This window comes from Pelophylax lessonae (genome assembly GCF_965119305.1).
Source record: "Pelophylax lessonae genome assembly, chromosome: 9".
Lineage (NCBI taxonomy): Eukaryota > Metazoa > Chordata > Amphibia > Anura > Ranidae > Pelophylax > Pelophylax lessonae.
In genome coordinates, this window is record NC_138776.1 from 77,323,952 (window position 1) to 77,343,168 (window position 19,217).

General features: G+C 44.7%; 1 protein-coding gene across 3 annotated transcripts in view; it reads right to left on the reverse strand.

Annotated features, from left to right (window-relative positions):
* The window catches only part of GPR26 (G protein-coupled receptor 26), a 70,771-nt gene extending 59,576 nt beyond the window's left edge, over positions 1–11,195 (reverse strand). For 2 of the 3 annotated variants that reach the window (XM_082268444.1, XM_082268442.1), the window contains exons 1-2: positions 10,215–11,195; positions 7,846–7,862 (exon numbers count right to left, since the gene is read on the reverse strand). In XM_082268444.1, the coding sequence (XP_082124570.1) occupies positions 7,846–7,862; positions 10,215–10,865 (668 nt within the window). In that variant the 5' untranslated portion in view covers positions 10,866–11,195. Of the gene's footprint in view, positions 1–7,845; positions 7,863–10,197 lie in introns of all 3 variants that reach the window. The other variant, XM_082268443.1, reaches the window with a different exon arrangement.
* Positions 11,196–19,217: the final 8,022 nt, after the last annotated feature.

Here is a 19,217-nt window from a genome sequence, read left to right on the forward strand (position 1 = left end):
GCCTGCATAGTGTAGTGGACTCGAGTCAGCAAAAAAAAAATAAAAAATGTAATCACATATACATGTTTTGTACTACATTTCCATATTTTCTCCCTACAGCTTTGAGTTATATTATGTGTTGAAGTGCTTATGAGGTTTTCTTTCATTCAGTTGCCCACCGTCCTGGCTTTAGGGCATTTCTGTTGCACTCTGTACATCACATTCAACTTACCTCTGCACTTTAAATACACCTGTCCCCTGCACTATGTACATTGCACACATCTGACCCCTGCACTATGTACATTACATGCACTTGACCCCTGCACTCTGTGCATCACATACATGTTACCTGTGCACTTTACATACACCTGTCCGCTGCACAATGTACATTATATACATCTGACCCCTGCACTCTGTACATCAAATACATGTTACCTCTTCACTCTGCACTTTACATACACCTGTCCCCTGCAATATGTACATTACATGCACTTGACCCCTGCACTCTGTACATCACATACATGTTGCCTCTGTACTTTACATACACCTGTCCCCTACACTATGTACATTACATGCACTTGACCCCTGCACTCTGTACATCACATACATGTTGCCTCTGTACTTTACATACACCTGTCCCCTGCACTGTGTACATTGCATACATCTGGCCCCTGCACTCTGTACATCACATACATGTTACCTCTGCACTTTACATACACCTGTCCCCTGCACTATATGCATTGCATACATCTGACCCCTGCACTATTGACCACTATATATTATATGTCACTGACACCTTTACCCTGTCATCTGCATTCTGTACATTACATACAGTACTTCTGACCCCTTCACTCTGTACATAGGCCCTCACCCTTTGACCCCTGCATCGTGTACATTACATACACTTGACCCCCTCCCCTCTGTACTTTGCATAAACCTGACCCCTGCATTCTGTGCATTAGCTACTCCCGATCCCCTGTACTTGTATGTTACATGCTCCTGACACATATACTCTGTACTTTACATACACCTGGCCCCTGTAATCTGTACATTACACACTTCTGACCCCCTGCACTCAGTACAACCCTGATTCCTAAACTATGTACATTACATACCCTTGACCCACGCACTGTGTACATTACATGTACCTTAACCCTGTACTCTGTATTTGACATATACCCGTCCCCTGCATTGGGTACATTATATACTTTTAACCCCTGCACTGGGTGCATTACACACACCTGATTCCTACATTATGCAGCACACTACATATACTTGACCCCTGCACTATGTACATTACATAGACCTAACCCCTGCACTCTATAAATCACATAAACTGTAACTGTCCTCTGCACTGTGCACATTACATACACCTGATCCCTGCACTCTGTACTTACCTAAGCCTGTCCCCTACTCTATGTACATTGCATACACCTAACTTCTGCACTTTGTGCATTACCCACTCCTGACCAGTGTCGGTTATATGCTCCTCACACCTACACCCTATACATGACATACTTCTGACATCTGCACTCGGCACATTACATACATCTGACCCCTTTGCGCTGTACGTAGACTCATCTTAAGCCCCTCCCATTGTAAGCACAGTCTTGTTGCACCCACAATTCGCTGGTGCGCACTACCTCCTCCTTCTCCTCTGGGTACCCAGGGGGAGGAGTGGGGGCCCTATCAGGTAAGCTGTACGGGTCCAAATAATTTTTAATAACAGCTCTGATTGTCTGCCCTGACTGAATTATCACATTACCACCATATTGAGTGACTAAACTTTGCTGACACTAGCCAAGATGTAAAACCATCTACAGCAATGGGATGTCAGCCTTCAGATCACTGCTGAATGGTTGTCTTGGCTTACCGCACTTCACTGTGTAACATTTGTATATGATCAGAGATAACAGATCCTCATCACAGCTCATCCTCCTCCCCTCCAATAGCCATAGGCTAAGTAGGTGCTTAAGATAGCAGAGTACAAATATACAGAAATGCAGGACATACACATTACAAAACACTCATTCCATATACCTTTATATTAAATGCTTGGATGAGCTCATCACATTTTACAGATAAAACAACTGATTTTAATTTTTTGACAAGTTTGATCAATTCATTTGAAGTTTCAAACAATTGGATTTCAATGAAAGGTTGATTGAAACATCAAACCTACGATCCATCGTTTGTTTGTAAATCTGTGTGTGGGAGGACAATGAAAACAATAATTATCATTGAACATCCTATGCCTACCCATAAGCTTACCTCCCTAGGCAAAAGCCTACGCTGCCTCACTATTAAGCTGATCATACTTGCACTCAGGGGAGGACTGGACCAGGGGGCAGGGGGGCAATTGCCCCACGGCCCACTCTGATGCTCAGGAAAAAGGCTGCACCGCCTCTGCTACAGACATGCCTAAAGGATTCCCGGTGAAGAGAAGTAAAAGGTCCCCACTGCTGACCTACTGAGTGCGGGATGAAGACAAGGACAGAGCGCAGCCCCCCCCCCCCCAGCATAGATGGTATAAACTGTGTCAAAGCAGAGGCTGGTTTCATGCCCCACTGGAGACTCTCCTCCCCCAGGCAGCCCCGACCCAGCTGTCCCAGCTCCCCCCAACCAGCTTCTGCTGACCTGGGGGACCAGGTCAGGAACCCGGATTCGCCGGGGAGTGGAGAGTACCTGGAGCAAAGCTTCAGCATGGAATGGAAGTCAGGAGGAGGCCGGGCAGAGAAAGAGTGGGAGGGGGGCTGAGTCACTGTACCATGGGCCTCTGGTTTGCACTTACCCCCTGGGCCGAAGGTTGCCAGTCAGTCCCTGCTTGCACTCATTTTTCATGCAGCTGACTGTTCGATCCAATTGCCTTAATCAACCGTATGTCTAACAAGGTTGTTCTATGTAAAACATGCAGTAATACTGCCTGAATCTTTCCACTCACTTTCAATGTAAACATTTGATTGGAAAATGTGAACAAAAATAATTTATTTATAACAATCAGACATTTCCACCCAAAAAATGCTAGATTTATAAGTGCAGAGATGAGGAATTTGAAGAAGTAATCACATCTCTGTAAACTGTATCTAACCGCCCCCGCCCCCCCCCCAAAAAAAAAAAAAGTTATACATTGTAACTCACTATTTCTTAGATGTAGTGGCTGTTTTTCTTTTCTTTTCACTTTATTTTCCCCAAACAATGCAAGGAATAACATATTTCCTGTTTCAATTACTTCTCCACTGTCTATGAAGAGAGCCATGGTTGTCACAAGGGCTAGACTTCAAACATATCTACTGGTTCATCCCAATCACATGGTGGATTGATGGGACTAGTAGTTTACAAAAGAGAGATATCACTGTTTATGATTTATCTTCAGAAGTGACCAGGATCAGCAGACATTTTTGGTTCTTGCTTAAAATGTTCTTACCAGGGGCATAACTACAGGGGTTGCAATTGCAACTGGGCCCCATGCTCCAGAGGGCCTGTGCAGCTCCCCTGTACACCTGGATAGGAGGGACAGCGGGGGAAGCATGTAGAAAGATCACTGTCCTCCTTTTTCCTCCTGCAGCTGTTCCACTGTATGCTGCCCCGCCACTCCTCCTATCCAGTTCACTTGTGTTTATGCTGTATCTGGGCCCCTGTGTGCTCCCCTGGTCCCCCCCCCCCTACTGTGCTCCCTTCCCTCTCACCCCACTGTGCTATCTTCCCTCTCCCCCCACTGGGCTCCCTCCCCTCTCCCCCCACTGTGCTCCCTTCCCTCTCCCCCCACTGTGCTTCCTTCCCTCTCACCCCACTGTGCTATCTTCCCTCTCCCCCCACTGGGCTCCCTCCCCTCTCCCCCCACTGTGCTCCCTTCCCTCTCACCCCACTGTGCTATCTTCCCTCTCCCCCCACTGGGCTCCCTCCCCTCTCCCCCCACTGTGCTCCCTTCCCTCTCCCCCCACTGTGCTATCTTCCCTCTCCCCCCACTGGGCTCCCTCCCCTCTCCCCCCACTGTGCTCCCTTCCCTCTCCCCCCCACTGTGCTCTCTTCCCTCTCCCCCCACTGTGCTCCCTTCCCTCTCCCCCCACTGTGCTCCCTCCCCTCTCCTGCCGGCTGCTGCAGGGGATGTGTCACAATAGAGAACCAGGAAGGGGGGTTGGTAAATATGTAATTTATCAGCTCCTTCCTTTTCTGAATGGACAGAGTCATAGTCTGTGACATTGTAAAAAAAATAATAAAATGATAAAAAATAATACAAATAAAAAAATAAAATACCAAAAAATGAAAACTACTAACACCAGTGGGGGAAATTCCAGGATCGCAAAGGTCACACTTGCGACCGGGTCCTGGCATTCCACCACCGTGGGGAGGACCCAAGATGGCAGGAAGGGGGCCCACTGCAGAACTTGTAAAAGGATCCTGCTGCTGAACCATAATAAAGGGCCCCACAATGAGCGTAAAGGGCCCCAGGATCAGTGGGAAGAGCTCCAGGCTTGAAGGGAAGGGCCCCGGCCAGGGGTCCAGACGGCCCTTCATGGTTTCTTGCACCGGGGCCCTGAAGGTTCTAGTTACGCCTCTGGTTCTTACTAAGCAGCGACAACATCCAAAGGTAGCCATACATAGCCTAACCCTCACAGTTATTGCACAGCTCCTAATTGTCCCTGATTTAGGGGGACTGTCCCTTATTCGGAGTAAAGTCCCTCTTTCCCCCTCATTTGTCCCTCATTTTGGTCTAATCTACATAGATGTATACAAAATGCACTATTTAACTTATAAAAAGTATTTCCCAGTGCTAAACCTTGATTCCAATTTTTAAATTGCTGCATTTGTAAGTTTCAAAAGCCAATTTAAAGGAGCCAATTCTCCTTCAAGGGAGGTGTGGCGGGGGGGGGGGGGGGGGTGTCCTATGCCTACATACTGTAATAGGTGTTCCTCATTCTCATCTGAGAAAGTTGGGAGGTATGGATTTTGAATTCAAGAGGCAGCAGCACCAAACCTGAAGACCTGAACAATACCTGCATAGAATAGGATGTGTTCCGCTGATTTATTTCCACCCCGCTCAGTCAATTTTTTAATTGACCTTCATGCTTGCCAAGCCATCCACTGCCCAAATTTTGGACGATTGCTGCAAAATCAGTATAGAATTTGAGCCGTCTATGGGGACCTTAAAAAAAAACAAACTATCACTTGATATATTATTGGTGACCGAGTCCCCAAGGTTACACAGTATACACTGTATAGCACTTTGTCCAATCTTTCTAGAAACGGTAGAAGCTGAGATCCAGTATGTTACATAGTTACATAGTTACATACAGTAGTTTCATAGTTACATAGTTAGTCAGGTTGAAAAAAGACACAAGTCCATCTGCCCCAACCAATAAAAAACAAAAAAAAAACAGTAAAGAAAACCCAACCATACAATCCCATATACACAATCCTATACCAGCAGTTGGCAGTATGGCACAGCACAGTCTAAACTCCACCCTCTGATTTCTGACCACAACATTTCAAGGAGACAGATGTATAATTGAAAGCTCTTGGGTTGTCCTCAGTGTGCTTTCCCAACACTAGGGTTGTCATTCTGAATGCAAGGGAAAGGGCGTATCATTTTTAACACTGAACAACACATGCTTGATGCTCACAACAGCGCTGTTCCTGTGCAGCTCACACACGTCCAGCCTGTTAAATAGCTGGAAGTGGTAGTGGTGTCAGAACTTGGCCACGCCTACTCGTGTACACATACCATGGCACAGAGCTTTCATAACCAATAGTAACTTAAAACCATTCATAAAAGCCTCGTCCTGACACTGCCAATGCAGCGTGTGTGAGCAGCACAGGAACAGCACTGCTGTGAGCAGGCACGTCTTGTTCAGTGTTAGACAGACACAGCCCTTTTTGGTTAGGAAATCGGTGGGCGAATTTTGGGGTACACTCTCATCATACTGGATTTCAACTTCTACAGCTTCTAAAAAGATAAGACAACTTGCTATATGTAATTTGCACCCCAGAAGACTAGAGCATCAGATAATGTAAGAACAATAGTTATATTTTAATGCCCAATGCCATATCAGTGGGCTAGGTTGGTAAGCATTAAGGACTTAGGTAAGGTAAGGTAAGGTAAGGTAAGGTAAGCTGTAACATATTACATTTTTGGTTTTGGGTTTAGATGCACTTTAAAATAATATCAAGCCCTCAAAATGTTTAGTTGAACACATTGTGCACAATAAAATAAACATCCACCAATACACTATTTGATATTTTTACCCCAGCACTTTAGGTTTATAACTTGTAATGCCGATGGCTTCTTCAGTGCTGCTTCCCTGCTGCTTCTCACAGGAAATAGTTTACAGTGGACAGTGCAGTCTCCGATCTGTCTGTTAGTTTGGAGCAGGGAGGGGGCATGAGAAGGGAAGTGCTTCCTATCCTAGGCTATAGGGCTGTGTGGTTCTATTGATGCACACAGTTTAGGGAAACACAACCCTAGTGCCTGCATGCAAGGGTGGCTAAGATCCTGCAAGAGAAAGGAGCTGCCCCGAAAGAGGAAAAATGTGGCAGCGGCCATGGCACCAACCCAAACAGGAACATAGGTAAGTATTAAAAGATAAAGAAGTTGCATACTCAGTAAGCAATCAAATAAGCTGCTGAAAGCGTCTATAAACTGTGGGTTGAATGTCACCTTAATACTCACTGCCATTTCAGTGGGTTAGGTTGGTGAACATTAAGGACTTGTAAGCTGTAATATCTTACATTTTTTTGGGGTTTATTATCACTGCTTACTGCCATTTTGAGAAATTAGGTGAACATTAAAGGATAACTAAACCCAAGAACAAAAATGCAATATGTTGCAGCTTGCAGTCCTTAGATGATCTTTTTGTTTAAAGCTAAGAAGATTTTCAGCAATTACAGAAAAACCTGTTGATCCTGCCAGAAATGCAGTGTCCTTATTACTTCTTGTGAGCTGCAAAGAAAAATGTCTTTCTTCCTAGCTGTCTTCTGTAAACTACCATTTGCCCTGATCTACATGAATGCCTCATCTCGTCATCCATATCTACTAACTACACGAGCTACACTCAAGTTAGTTGACATTGTATAACAGTGCACTCTCTAACCCAAATAACCTATTATGGAATAATTGGATGGATATGATAAATAGCTATCAATAAACATTAAATTGTCGCTTCCATACTGTTAATTGATCCTCCCAGGGTTTCTATGTACCCAGGATGTAAGAGAACTCTAGGAGGACAATAAATGGGGATGCAAATCCATCAAGAAAGTGGATTGTCCCTTCCATACCATTGATATAAAATGTGTAATACCATTGTCCCTTCCATACCCTTATTTGACTCTCTCCCCCCACCCAATCCTCCCGCAATGGAAGTGAGCTACCTTCAACACCTGTAGGTAAGTAACACATAGGACCCGGAAGTACAGAAGATAGCGAAGCAGGTGGAGAAATACAATAAAAGCCACAAAGGAGTCCTCCTTCTCATGTTCCTTGTTTTAGAGGGTGTAAAAACCCTACATGCACCTGGTTGAAGCCCACCCAAGAGAGGCACTTCAACATCACTCACTGCCTTTTCGATGGGGAAGGTAGGTGAACATTAAAACTAAACATAATTGAATGCTACTCCTGTAAATGCCCATGAGTGCCTCATCTCTTCATCCACATCTACACACTATATAACCTAAACTTATGTTAGTTGATGCTGCATGCCAGTACCCTCTACCCCAAATACCCTATTATGAAACATTCAGAAAGATATGAGAATGGATAACAAGTAAAAATTGGATTGTCCCTTCCATACCATCAACTCCCCCAGTACACACACATCTCCCAAGGGCTTCTATGTACCCTGGATAGAAGAGATCTCCATCAGATAATACCTGGGGTGCAGGTCCACCTATTATACAACAATTGGATGGTTTTGAGAGAGGATAACAAGTAAAAATTGGATTGCCCCTCCCATACCATCAATTGACCCAATGCACGCACATACCCCAAGGGCTTCTATGTACCCAGGATAGAAGAGATCTCCAGCAGATAATACCTGAGTGCCACAGTGGGGAAGGACAGGGAGTGGATCCAGCAGTAGAGGAGGATAAGAGCAGCATCCTGGTACCTCATTTTGGAATGATAGCTCAGAGGGAAGACCATGGCCACCCACCGGTCAATGCTCAGGGCAGCCATGAGCAGCATAGAGTTGATGGTTACGAAAATTAGATAGAAGATAGCTTAGCAGGTGGAAGGACACAATGAAAGCCACAAAGGAGTCCTTCTCCTCAGGTTCCTGGTGATAGAGGGTGCAGGAACTATACACCTGGTGGAAGCCAACCCAGGACAGGCACTTTAATATCACTTACTGCCATTTCAATGGGGAAGGTAGGTGAACATTAAAACTAAAAATACTTGAATGCTACTCCTCTATATGCCCATGCGTGCATCATGCACATCTTTACACTACATAACCAAAACTTATGTTAGTTGATGCTGTATACCAGTACCCTCTACCCCAAATTACCTATTATGAAACATTCAGATGGATATGAGAATGGATAACAAGTAAAAATTGGAATGTCCCTTCCATACCATCAATGGCCCCAATACACACACATCTCCCAAGGGCTTCTTTGTACCCTGGATAGAAGAGATCTCCATCAGATAATACCTGGGGTGCAGGTCCATTTATACAACAATTGGATGGATTTGAGAGAGGATAACAAGTCAAAATTGGATTGCCCCTCCCATACCATCAATTGACCCAATGCACGCACATACCCCAAGGGCTTCTATGTACCCAGGATAGAAGAGATCTCCAGCAGATAATACCTGAGTGCCACAGTGGGGAAGGACAGGGAGTGGATCCAGCAGTAGAGGAGGATAAGAGCAGCATCCTGGTACCTCATTTTGGAATGATAGCTCAGAGGGAAGACCATGGCCACCCACCGGTCAATGCTCAGGGCAGCCATGAGCAGCATAGAGTTGATGGTTACGAAAATTAGATAGAAGATAGCTTAGCAGGTGGAAGGACACAATGAAAGCCACAAAGGAGTCCTTCTCCTCAGGTTCCTGGTGATAGAGGGTGCAGGAACTATACACCTGGTGGAAGCCAACCCAGGACAGGCACTTTAATATCACTTACTGCCATTTCGATGGGGAAGGTAGTTGAACATTAAAACTAAAAATACTTGAATGCTACTCCTCTATATGCCCATGACTCAATGAGTGCATCATGCACATCTTCACACTACATAACCTAAACTTATGTTAGTTGATACTGTATACCAGTACCCTCTACCCCAAATTACCTATTATGAAACATTCAGATGGATATGAGAATGGATAACAAGTAAAAATTGGATTGTCCCTTCCATACCATCAACTGCCCCAATACACACACACACACCCCAAGAGCTTCTATGTACCCAGGATAGAAGAGATCTCCAGCAGATAATACCTGTGGTGCAGGTCCACCTATTATGGAACAATTGGATGGATATGAGAATGGATAACAAGTAAAAATTGGATTGCCCCTCCCATACCATCAATTGACCCAATGCACGCACATACCCCAAGGGCTTCTATGTACCCAGGATAGAAGAGATCTCCAGCAGATAATACCTGAGTGCCACAGTGGGGAAGGACAGGGAGTGGATCCAGCAGTAGAGGAGGATAAGAGCAGCATCCTGGTACCTCATTTTGGAGTGATAGCTCAGAGGGAAGACCATGGCCACCCACCGGTCAATGCTCAGGGCAGCCATGAGCAGAATAGAGTTGATGGTCACGAAAGTTAGATAGAAGATAGCTTAGCAGGTGGAAGGACACAATGAAAGCCACAAAGGAGTCCTTCTCCTCAGGTTCCTGGTGATAGAGGGTGCAGGAACTATACACCTGGTGGAAGCCCACCCAGGACAGGCACTTTAATATCACTTACTGCCATTTGGATGGGGAAGGTAGGTGAACATTAAAACTAAAAATACTTGAATGCTACTCCTCTATATGCCCATGAGTGCATCATACACATCTTCACACTACATAACCTAAACTTATATTAGTTGATACTGTATACCAGTACCCTCTACCCTAACTATTATGAAACATTCAGATTGATATGAGAATGTATAACAAGTAAAAATTGGATTGTCCCTTCCATACCATCGACTGCCCCAATACACACACACACACACCCCAAGAGCTTCTATGTACCCAGGATAGAAGAGATCTCCAGCAGATAATACCTGGGGTGCAGGTCTACCAGGAGCACCAGAGTCTGCATTGTGATAACATCAATCCTCCTGCAATGGGAGCGAGCTACCTTCAGCACCTGCAGGTAAGTGACACACAGGACCAGGAAGGACAGAAGATAGCTGAGCAGGTGGAAGGACACAATAAAAGCCACAAATGAGTCCTCCTTCTCAGGTTCCTTGTGATGTAGGGTGCAGGAACCATACACCTGGTGGAATCCCACCCAGGACAGGCACAGGGCCACAGTGGGGAAGGACAGGGAGTGGATCCAGCAGTAGAGGAGGATAAGAGCAGCATCCTGGTACCTCATCTTGGAGTGATAGCTCAGAGGGAAGACCACGGCCACCCACCGATCAATGCTCAGGGCAGCCATGCTCAGCATAGAGTTAGTGGTCAGGAAAGTTTCCAAGAAGCCCACAGCCCGGCACAGACCTTCCCCTCCAGGTTGGTGTCCTCGGATCCCCCCTGCCAGGCTCAGGGGCATGTTGATGATGGTGAGTAGCAGGTTGCACAGGGTCAGGTTGAGGGTGAACAGTCCCGGGACCTGGCCGCGGATGTCGGAGCAGCTCAGGAAACAGATCAGCACCACGCCGTTGGACAGCAGCGCAGCCACTATCATCAGAACCACCAGGGAGCAGCCGGCGATCCCCCAGAGCTCCATTGCCGGAGCCCTCCCCGGCTAGGCATGCTGAGCTCCGCAGCCCATGGCAAGCCTTCTCCTGGGCACCAAGTCGTAGCGATTCATCCACTGACTGCAGGAGACAGGTGAGCCGCTCTATGGCATCCCCACCAATAATTAGACATGGAGCCTATTGTGTGCACACAAAAACACGGAGAGGGGAGGGAGGGTTCTTCCTCTGAGCACTGAGAATCCCTGTGCCATGGCACACACCCCCGGACCCTAGGATGGTGGGCAGAGAGGAGGGTATTGTGGGAGTCAATGGGTGCAGGATGGGAGTCACAAGCAGGCAGATGGACCACAGGCGGCTGGTGTGATCCTGACATAGCAACTCTAATGGAAACCTGTGAGCAGAAAGGATGGGAGATGACTCTGATTTAGGGAAGTGCAATTTTTTTTTTTGGCTGTCATATTTTCTTTCCTTCACCACTTAGAGAGGCACTGATCTGAAACAAGAACTGTATCAGGAATCTTTACACTTCACAGGCTGCATCCCTATTGTGCCATTTATGTCATTTATTGCAGTTTGCCAATCCTTAAAGTGACTCTAAGGGGGGTATTTACTAAAACTGCATGGTGCAAAATCTGGTGCAGTTCTGCACAGAAACCAATCAGTTTCCAGGTTTAAACCCTCAGATTGGAGCAACTTGTCATGCAATTTGACAGTTCAAATTGCATGACAAGTCGCACTCTATTATCAGCAATGTCAAATCGGTGCAATGCCGGCTTTGTGGTGCCACATTGATTTGAAAAAGTAGTTCATGCACTACTTCTGCCGATTTTGGGTGTGACTTGCATAGACATTTGTGCATGAAGATGTCTTCCAAGTCACATTTGAAGTCGCAATGACATGTGGCTTTGAAATCATGCGACTACAGATAAAGTTGCACAATTTCAAAGCCGCATTCAATGTAAACGAGGTGTTATGGTCAAAGCTTAATTGAACAAGCTGAAGTTAGAAGCTGATTGGCTACTATGCACAGCTGCACCAGATTCTGAATGATCCAGTTTTAGTAAATCTCCCCCTAATTGACATCCTTAGGCCCCTTTCACAGGGCGTTCCGATCCGGTCCGCCTGTCAGTTTTTTCAGGCAGACCTGATCGGATCCTCTATTCACCCCTATAGGGCAGCGGATGTCAGTGGTGATATGTCCTCTGACACCCGCTACTCTCTGAACCGATCCTGTCCGTGAAATCCAGACAGATGGTAACCCTATTTTCCATCTGTCTGGAGGGTCGGATGGGATGGGATCGGATTAGATCGGAGGAAAACAGAGAGGCGGTTTTCATCCAATCTCCCCATAGAGGAGAGTGGGGCTCTGATAGGTTCGTCTCAGCACAGCCTGCGCAGCGGGGATCAGCGCATCAATCCCCTGCTGAGCAAATCGAAGTCTGCCAGGGGAAAAGCCTGTGTGAAAGGACCTTTATTCTCAAATATAACCCATAAAAAGGTTCTATAAGCTACCAAAAAAAAAAAAAATGAATAAAAGTCAGCAGCAACAAATGCTGTCGCTGCTGAAAGTGGAAATCACATTGTCCTTATAATGCCTGTTTATGTCACTCAGCACGGTACAATTTTGGAAAACGTTCCAGCACTACTTTGTTGCGGTTCCAGCATGATCTTGGTCCTATAGGATATGCAAACCACATCCGAGTTGCTCTATATAATCACACTATAAACTCGGATCAAAATCAGATTGCAGCAGTATGAACCTAGACTAAATAAATGCATACAGTACTTAAATAAAATAAATAATAATAAAAAACAGTAAAATACATGTCCGAGGACAATGGATGGTCCGATCAGGTCCACCTAAAAAACTGACAGGCAGACCCAATCAGTCCACCCTTGTAAAAGGTCCCTAAAATAAATAATTATCATCAATAAACTGTTTTAAATTGTCATACAAATTTATATTTGGAATCAAATCTTTAATATTTTGTTGGCAATAGCATAGTGTGGGTGGATTTCTGCCAGTCACGCCCCTCCAGTCTGTGTCTTAGAAAAACAGGGAGGTAAAGCCTCCATCAGTCTAGATGTAATACCCCACCCCCATTGTGTTTAGCTGGTTAGTGGGCATGGAAAAGGAGGGAAGGAGTGGGCTATCATTTACCACTGTATATACTGTGCGCCCACATCTATGACTCTTCAGTATATAGTCACATGGGCTGCTCAGATATGATAGGAAGGAAATCCTCAGCTCCTCACTGAAAACTGAGCATGTGCAGAGCTGCCAACACTGCTCTGCAAAATCCCTAGCTGCACTGGGGACATGGACAGAAGGGGGAGATAGAGAACTGCAGCATCAACCAGGTTTTTTGCAGAATACAGAAAATGAAATATGTGAGTATGAACAGCATGTAATACACTATTTATTGATTGTTTTATTTTATGATGTGGGTTTAGTGACACTGTAAATGTGGTGGCTGCATTCATTTTCTCTTTCTTTATTTTCAGCTAGTGATCTAGCCAGTAACAATCTTTCTCTCTTAAAGTGGAACTTTAGTCAAAAAATTAAGTCCTGCTAGATCACTTCAGGCTGGCCACTTTTGCAGGTATAGCAAAACATTAAAAATACGTGTCTATACCATTTAAAATCCAGTAATACACTGTATCACTTAGCTTAGTTGCTCTCCATTTTTAGGCACTGCTGAGATTGTAGAGGCTGATCTGCTGACAGCCTTAACGTGGAATTAAACCCTCTTGTTATTTACAGCCATGAAAGCTGCTTCTGTTTGATCTACAACCGTCATGGTCCTGCACATGTGATCAGATATGACACCAGCCATTTGATGACAGTTGAGGAAACCAGCAAATATGACAGTTAGCTATGCTGGCATTCCAAGAATGTAACTTTTTTTTTAAACTGTTAAATCAATGGGCTTATAATCGCTTTGTGATTTACTTCTGTTCAGGGGCTCTGGGCTTCAGCAAAATGGCAGCCTCCAGCAAGAAGAAACAGGAGCAATGCTGGAAGCAATTTACAGAACACACTAATTTTAGTAGCATAATTATTAATGTGAAATGTATGTTCCTTGCTAAAGAACATTATTTTTTATCAAGTTGTTATGGGTAAAGTTCTGCTTTAAGGTGGCTCCATTCTAGATGCAAGAGCCATGGAGACACTCTCAGACAGTATCATTGTTATTCTGGAGGAGAGGGTAGTGTTAGATTCACTAGCGAATTTGGATGGACTTAACTAACAAATAAAAGGCTGATGACTGTGTTCTCTCTTCCCCTCCAACTCGTCCTTTCTGTCAGAGCAGCACTCCTGTATTCCCATGCACACAGCTGCTAGCTTGTTAATACAGAAGCACTACACTGGCAAGAAGGAGGAGCTGGAGGGGAAGAGAGAGAGCACAGCCTGCTCCTCCTCCCAGCTCTCTCTTTGCCACTTCCTGCACTCGGCATATAGGAGTAGCGATGCTTTTGTCACTCCTCCTTTCAGCCCCCCGCCCCCCTCCATCCCAGCCATGAGAGAGAGAGTGAACTCTCATCTAGTGGGGATACATACAGTAATAATAACCTTACAGGGGTCCTAACACTGCCATACTCTTTCAAAAATAAAAAGACTTTTAGATACACTTTTTAGATACACTTTCGGTTTTAGATACACTTTCGGTAAGGCAGACCTGGAGCATACGCCGTATAAAACAAGTCAGCAACAGCAACTGAGAGCTTGGCTTTAAATTATCAAGGGTCTTGACACTTCTCTGGCTGCATGCTTGTTCCGGGGCAGGGCATATGTAGTGAGTGACGGAAGGGATGAGTATGATGTCCCTGGATTATTTGCCTTGAAAACAAAACAGCAAAAGTGATGACTGAATCTGTCCAGGTTCCATGCGCCATAAAAGGTTTGGAAAATCCTGTCTGAAATTCGATGAACCCAAACTTATTAGAGGATCCTAAAAAGTTCTGTACATTAGGGAGAGGGTGATTTCATGTGATTTCCAGAGCAACATTAAAATTACACAAATACTTTCAACAACATACTTGTACTGATGATGATCAGTGTTCTGCATCTGTACTAAAGCATTGGCAGTATAGAGTGGGCCTCTGGCCCCAGAACTGGAAATGTCTGGTACCAGATATGTGATCTTGCACAGAGCGCCCACCCTGCCGCAGTATATGTAAGGAGGGAATTCGTAAGTGGTTAAAAAGCAAAGCTAGGCTGAAATTGACTGGAAACAAAAAGCACAGGCTGGACTCTTAACACAAGAATTAAGATAAAGAGGGTACAGCAGTGTAAAACTGGCCAGAAGAAGGCCAGTTTTAACCACTTAAGAACCAGAAGGTTTTACCCCCTTAATGACCAGGCCATTTTTTGCGATTTGGCACTGCATTACTTTAACGGACAATTACGCGGTCATTTCCTTTTTTTACCACAAATAGAGCCTTCGTTTGGTGGTATTAGATCACCTGTGCGATTTTTATTTTTTAGCGAAGAGCGACAATTCTAAAAAAAAAATATATATATTTTTCACTTTCTGCTATATAACATTCCCAAAAAAATAATAAAATCAAATTTTTTCATAATTTTAGGCCAATTTGTATTCTGCTACATATTATTGGTAACGAAAAGTTACTGCATCTACAAACTAGGGGAAAGATTTATGTAATTTTTATTTATTTTTATTTTTCTACTAGGAATCGATCAGCGATTTTTAGCAGGACTGCGACATTGCGGCGGACAGATCGGACCCCTAACTGACAATTTTGAAATCTTTGGGGGGACCAGTGACAGTACTACAGTAATCAGTGCTAAATAATTATGCACTGTTACTGTAATAATGACACTGGCAGGGAAGGGGGTTAACCAAGGGGCAATCAAAGGGTTAAATGTGAGCCTAGGGGGTGTTTTCTAACTGTGAGGGGGATGGGCTTATTGGATCAACACAGGGACCCGTGTTTCTAAATAGGAGGAACACAGGAGCCATGTGATGATAACTGACAGAACAACGGTCTGCCTTGTTTACAACGGCAGACCACCGTTCTGTCTTCCCGAGGAGTGATCTTGGGTGCCCGGCAGCAATCGCGGCCGCCAGCCCTGCAGATCAGCATTCCCTCCTAAAAAATACCTGCGCGCGTGCGCGCCCCCCGTGCTCGCTGCCGAGGAGCGACGTATGGGTACAGCGATGCGAGCAGCCGAGCCAGCCTGCCGCAGTATATCTGCGGTGGGTGGTCGGCAAGTGGTTAATTAAGGATAATAAGCCTAAACAGTGTATGCCTAACTTTTATTTTTACAAAAAGTGAAAAGGGGTTCGGTGAACGTGACTGATATTTTAGATGTGTGGGGACTGATTAGCTCGGTGGTAGGCGTGGATGACCCCTTGGGGGGATTCGTTATACAGGGAGATAGCCGAGAAGTGGTTGCAAACAACAGTTTGGTTTATTCATGCAATTTTCTTCAAACAAGTGCATGCAGCAAAAACATCCAAAATAAAATAAAACACAAAATAAATCCTTGCCACTGTGGGTGGCTACCTTCTCACACACAGGAACCTATCTAATGAAGTCTGTCTCCAACCTACTGTTGGGCAAACTTTGCTGATCCTACAGCAGACACTCAATAGTCCATTTATTTTCTCTTCACACAACAAATGTCCATTGAACATGTCCCTTTTCCTCTTCACATTGAAGATGTCCCTTTTCCTCTTCACATTGAACATGTCCCTTTTCCTCTTCACATTGAACATGTCCCTTTGCTTTTCTTTTCACATAGCAAACAGTGCATTTATTTATTTCCACATAGAAATAGTCCAAGACCTCACCTTGAGTAGTCTTCAGTCTTAATTAATTTCCCCTTAACACAGGAAATGTCCATTGGTTTCTTTTCACATAGAAACGATCCTTGAGTAGTCTTCACACTTGTTACCCTCCTCAGCGCACATCGCTTCAGGAGGTCTTTCCCATGCTCACACAGCTTTCAAGGGGCACACATCTGACTGTCCTCCTCTCCCCATGCCCACACAGCGTCAGGAGGCAGCAATCCTTAGACTTCCTTTGGACAAATTATAGAGGCCTTCATTTCCTCATTCCGAACAGCTGAATGGTTTTCAACTTCCTGCTGGCTATCTCTGCAGCCGACACCCTATAGTAATTGGTGAATTTTCTAAACCAGGTGGAAATGTATCTCCTGTCTGTGACTACATCCACAGATTTACCTGACTTCCTGTCACAGATGGTTTAGGTGCGCACTTCTGGCACTTTGTTCATTTTTCTATCAAACAACGCAGCAGTATTCTATGAACATAGGGCAGCTTCGAGAACAGATTGTTAGTAACAAACAAATGCTACACTTTGAGCAACCCAAACGTATCAATATAAAATAAAAATCAGTATCCCCCAAAGGAAATGAAAATGCCAAAATCCACCCCTTTTTGATTGCCCAATGAGCTAGCAATCAGAATTAAAGTACAGTTTTCTGACCCTGATCTCTCCCTAAGCAGTTTGTCAGCCTTCCCTATCCTTTCCCTACACCAGCTTCCAATACCCTCACACTATAGTCGCTCTGTGCCCCCTTATCCAAAAGCCACTTTACTGTCTCTTCTAAACCTATTGGCCATAATTCAAAGGCCATGCATTGCACAATGGTTTAAAATAAATCAACCCAGTGTTTGTATATGTCGATGTCCAGCCGCAGCTCATCCACCCACTCCTGGGTTACCAGATAACAATATTAGCACTTTAACAGCTGTGCTTTCAATAACACACAAATACTCATCACATTCAGCATTTACCGTAAACGTTACACCCGCGTTCCTAAAGCTCTATAAATGATTGCGTTACAGCCAGTCGGTTCCCCAGGAACTCGCATGTAGCAACAGCAATTGCCCCTTGCTATTCTTCCTCCTCCAGGTCTTTGGTTATTCTTGATGCACTGCTAAACAGGATTAACTGGGACTTTCCACATCTCATCCAGTATACATGGAAGCAACTCAACATACAGTCACAGATCTTAAAACAAAACAAAAAAAAAACAGCATAGTGTAACTCTGATTTATTTAATGCAAAGCAAAAAGAAATTACAACTGCCAGCTCGCCTAGCCTGCCTGACATGTTTCATCCATTGATTTCATCAGAGGCATGATCAGGCCAATTTGTCACCAAATTTGCTTGGACTATTTGTTTTGCCCTCTAGTCAATTAGCCCAACAACACTCTTAAGGCCTGTACACACGATAAGAAAATCGGAAGTAAAATTTAGTCAGACGAACGCTCTTCCGATTTTCGGGTCGTTAGTATAGTGCTTTCGACATCCGATAACGGATTTTCGTACGACAAAAACTGGATGTGCAGGCTATAACATTTTTATTGTACGTCAACACAATGTCCGATTTTCATTTAATTAGTACAGTTTTCCTCCAAAAAAAAATCATAAGAGCAAGACTAGGCATGCTCGTGTAGCACCCTCCTAGGTAGGTGCTAGGTAAAGGCATTTTTTTGCTCCATCTGCTTATCAGGGAAGCCTGATCAGTAGTTTTGCCTGTTGCATCTGTCCATGTGTGATTCACATGGTCTGAGGGAGTGTACCCACTGTATCCAATAGGGGAGCCTGTTGGACAGTGGAGGAAACCCAGCCAGTGACACACAGGCTTTGTAACTGTCCCAGTGGGTTGGCACAGAGAGTGGTGCATCCTGGGATATGTTATAAAACAGGTCCCAGGAGGAGGGTGATGTTGGTCTCTCCTCCTGTCAGCAAGGAAGGTGGTCACAGGCAGTTGGCCTAGTGCACCAAGTGTGCGATGCTGAGCCAGGAGGTCCAGGATACTGACAGCGGAGCTGAAGGCAGAGCAACTCAGGGAAAAACAGTGTCCGTGAGAACCGGGAAGTTCACTAGGGGTCTGCCCAGGAATGGGACCACTCCAGTAAAGAGTCAGTGGACAAGGGACTAGCATGCACGGAAAGTGAGAAAGGGGATGCCAAGTCAGGACCCTGAAGAGAATTGCAGTCAGGAACCTATATTCAAATTAACTTCAGTTGGCAAGTTGAAGCAGCGGCCTTGCCGCACTCTTTACAGATAATATCCTCAGCAATTGTGCATAGTTCAAGTTGGAGTATCCCACTCATCCCTTCTCCCATTCCAAGTTCCAAAAAAAAAAAAAACACAAAAACCAAATCACTGGACTGTTCATTGTCTGAGCCAAGTCTTAAAGTGATACGCTTTACGGATTGTTGCTATGGGTAAACCAGGGGAATCCACACTCAGCAGCTCCCAAGGGGGCAGTGCTACACTCGGAAACAAAAGAATACACACAAAATAATTCAACACATGATATTACTTCTGAAGTTGAATTCTGTTGTATGAGGATTTTCATATGAAAGTAACCTTCA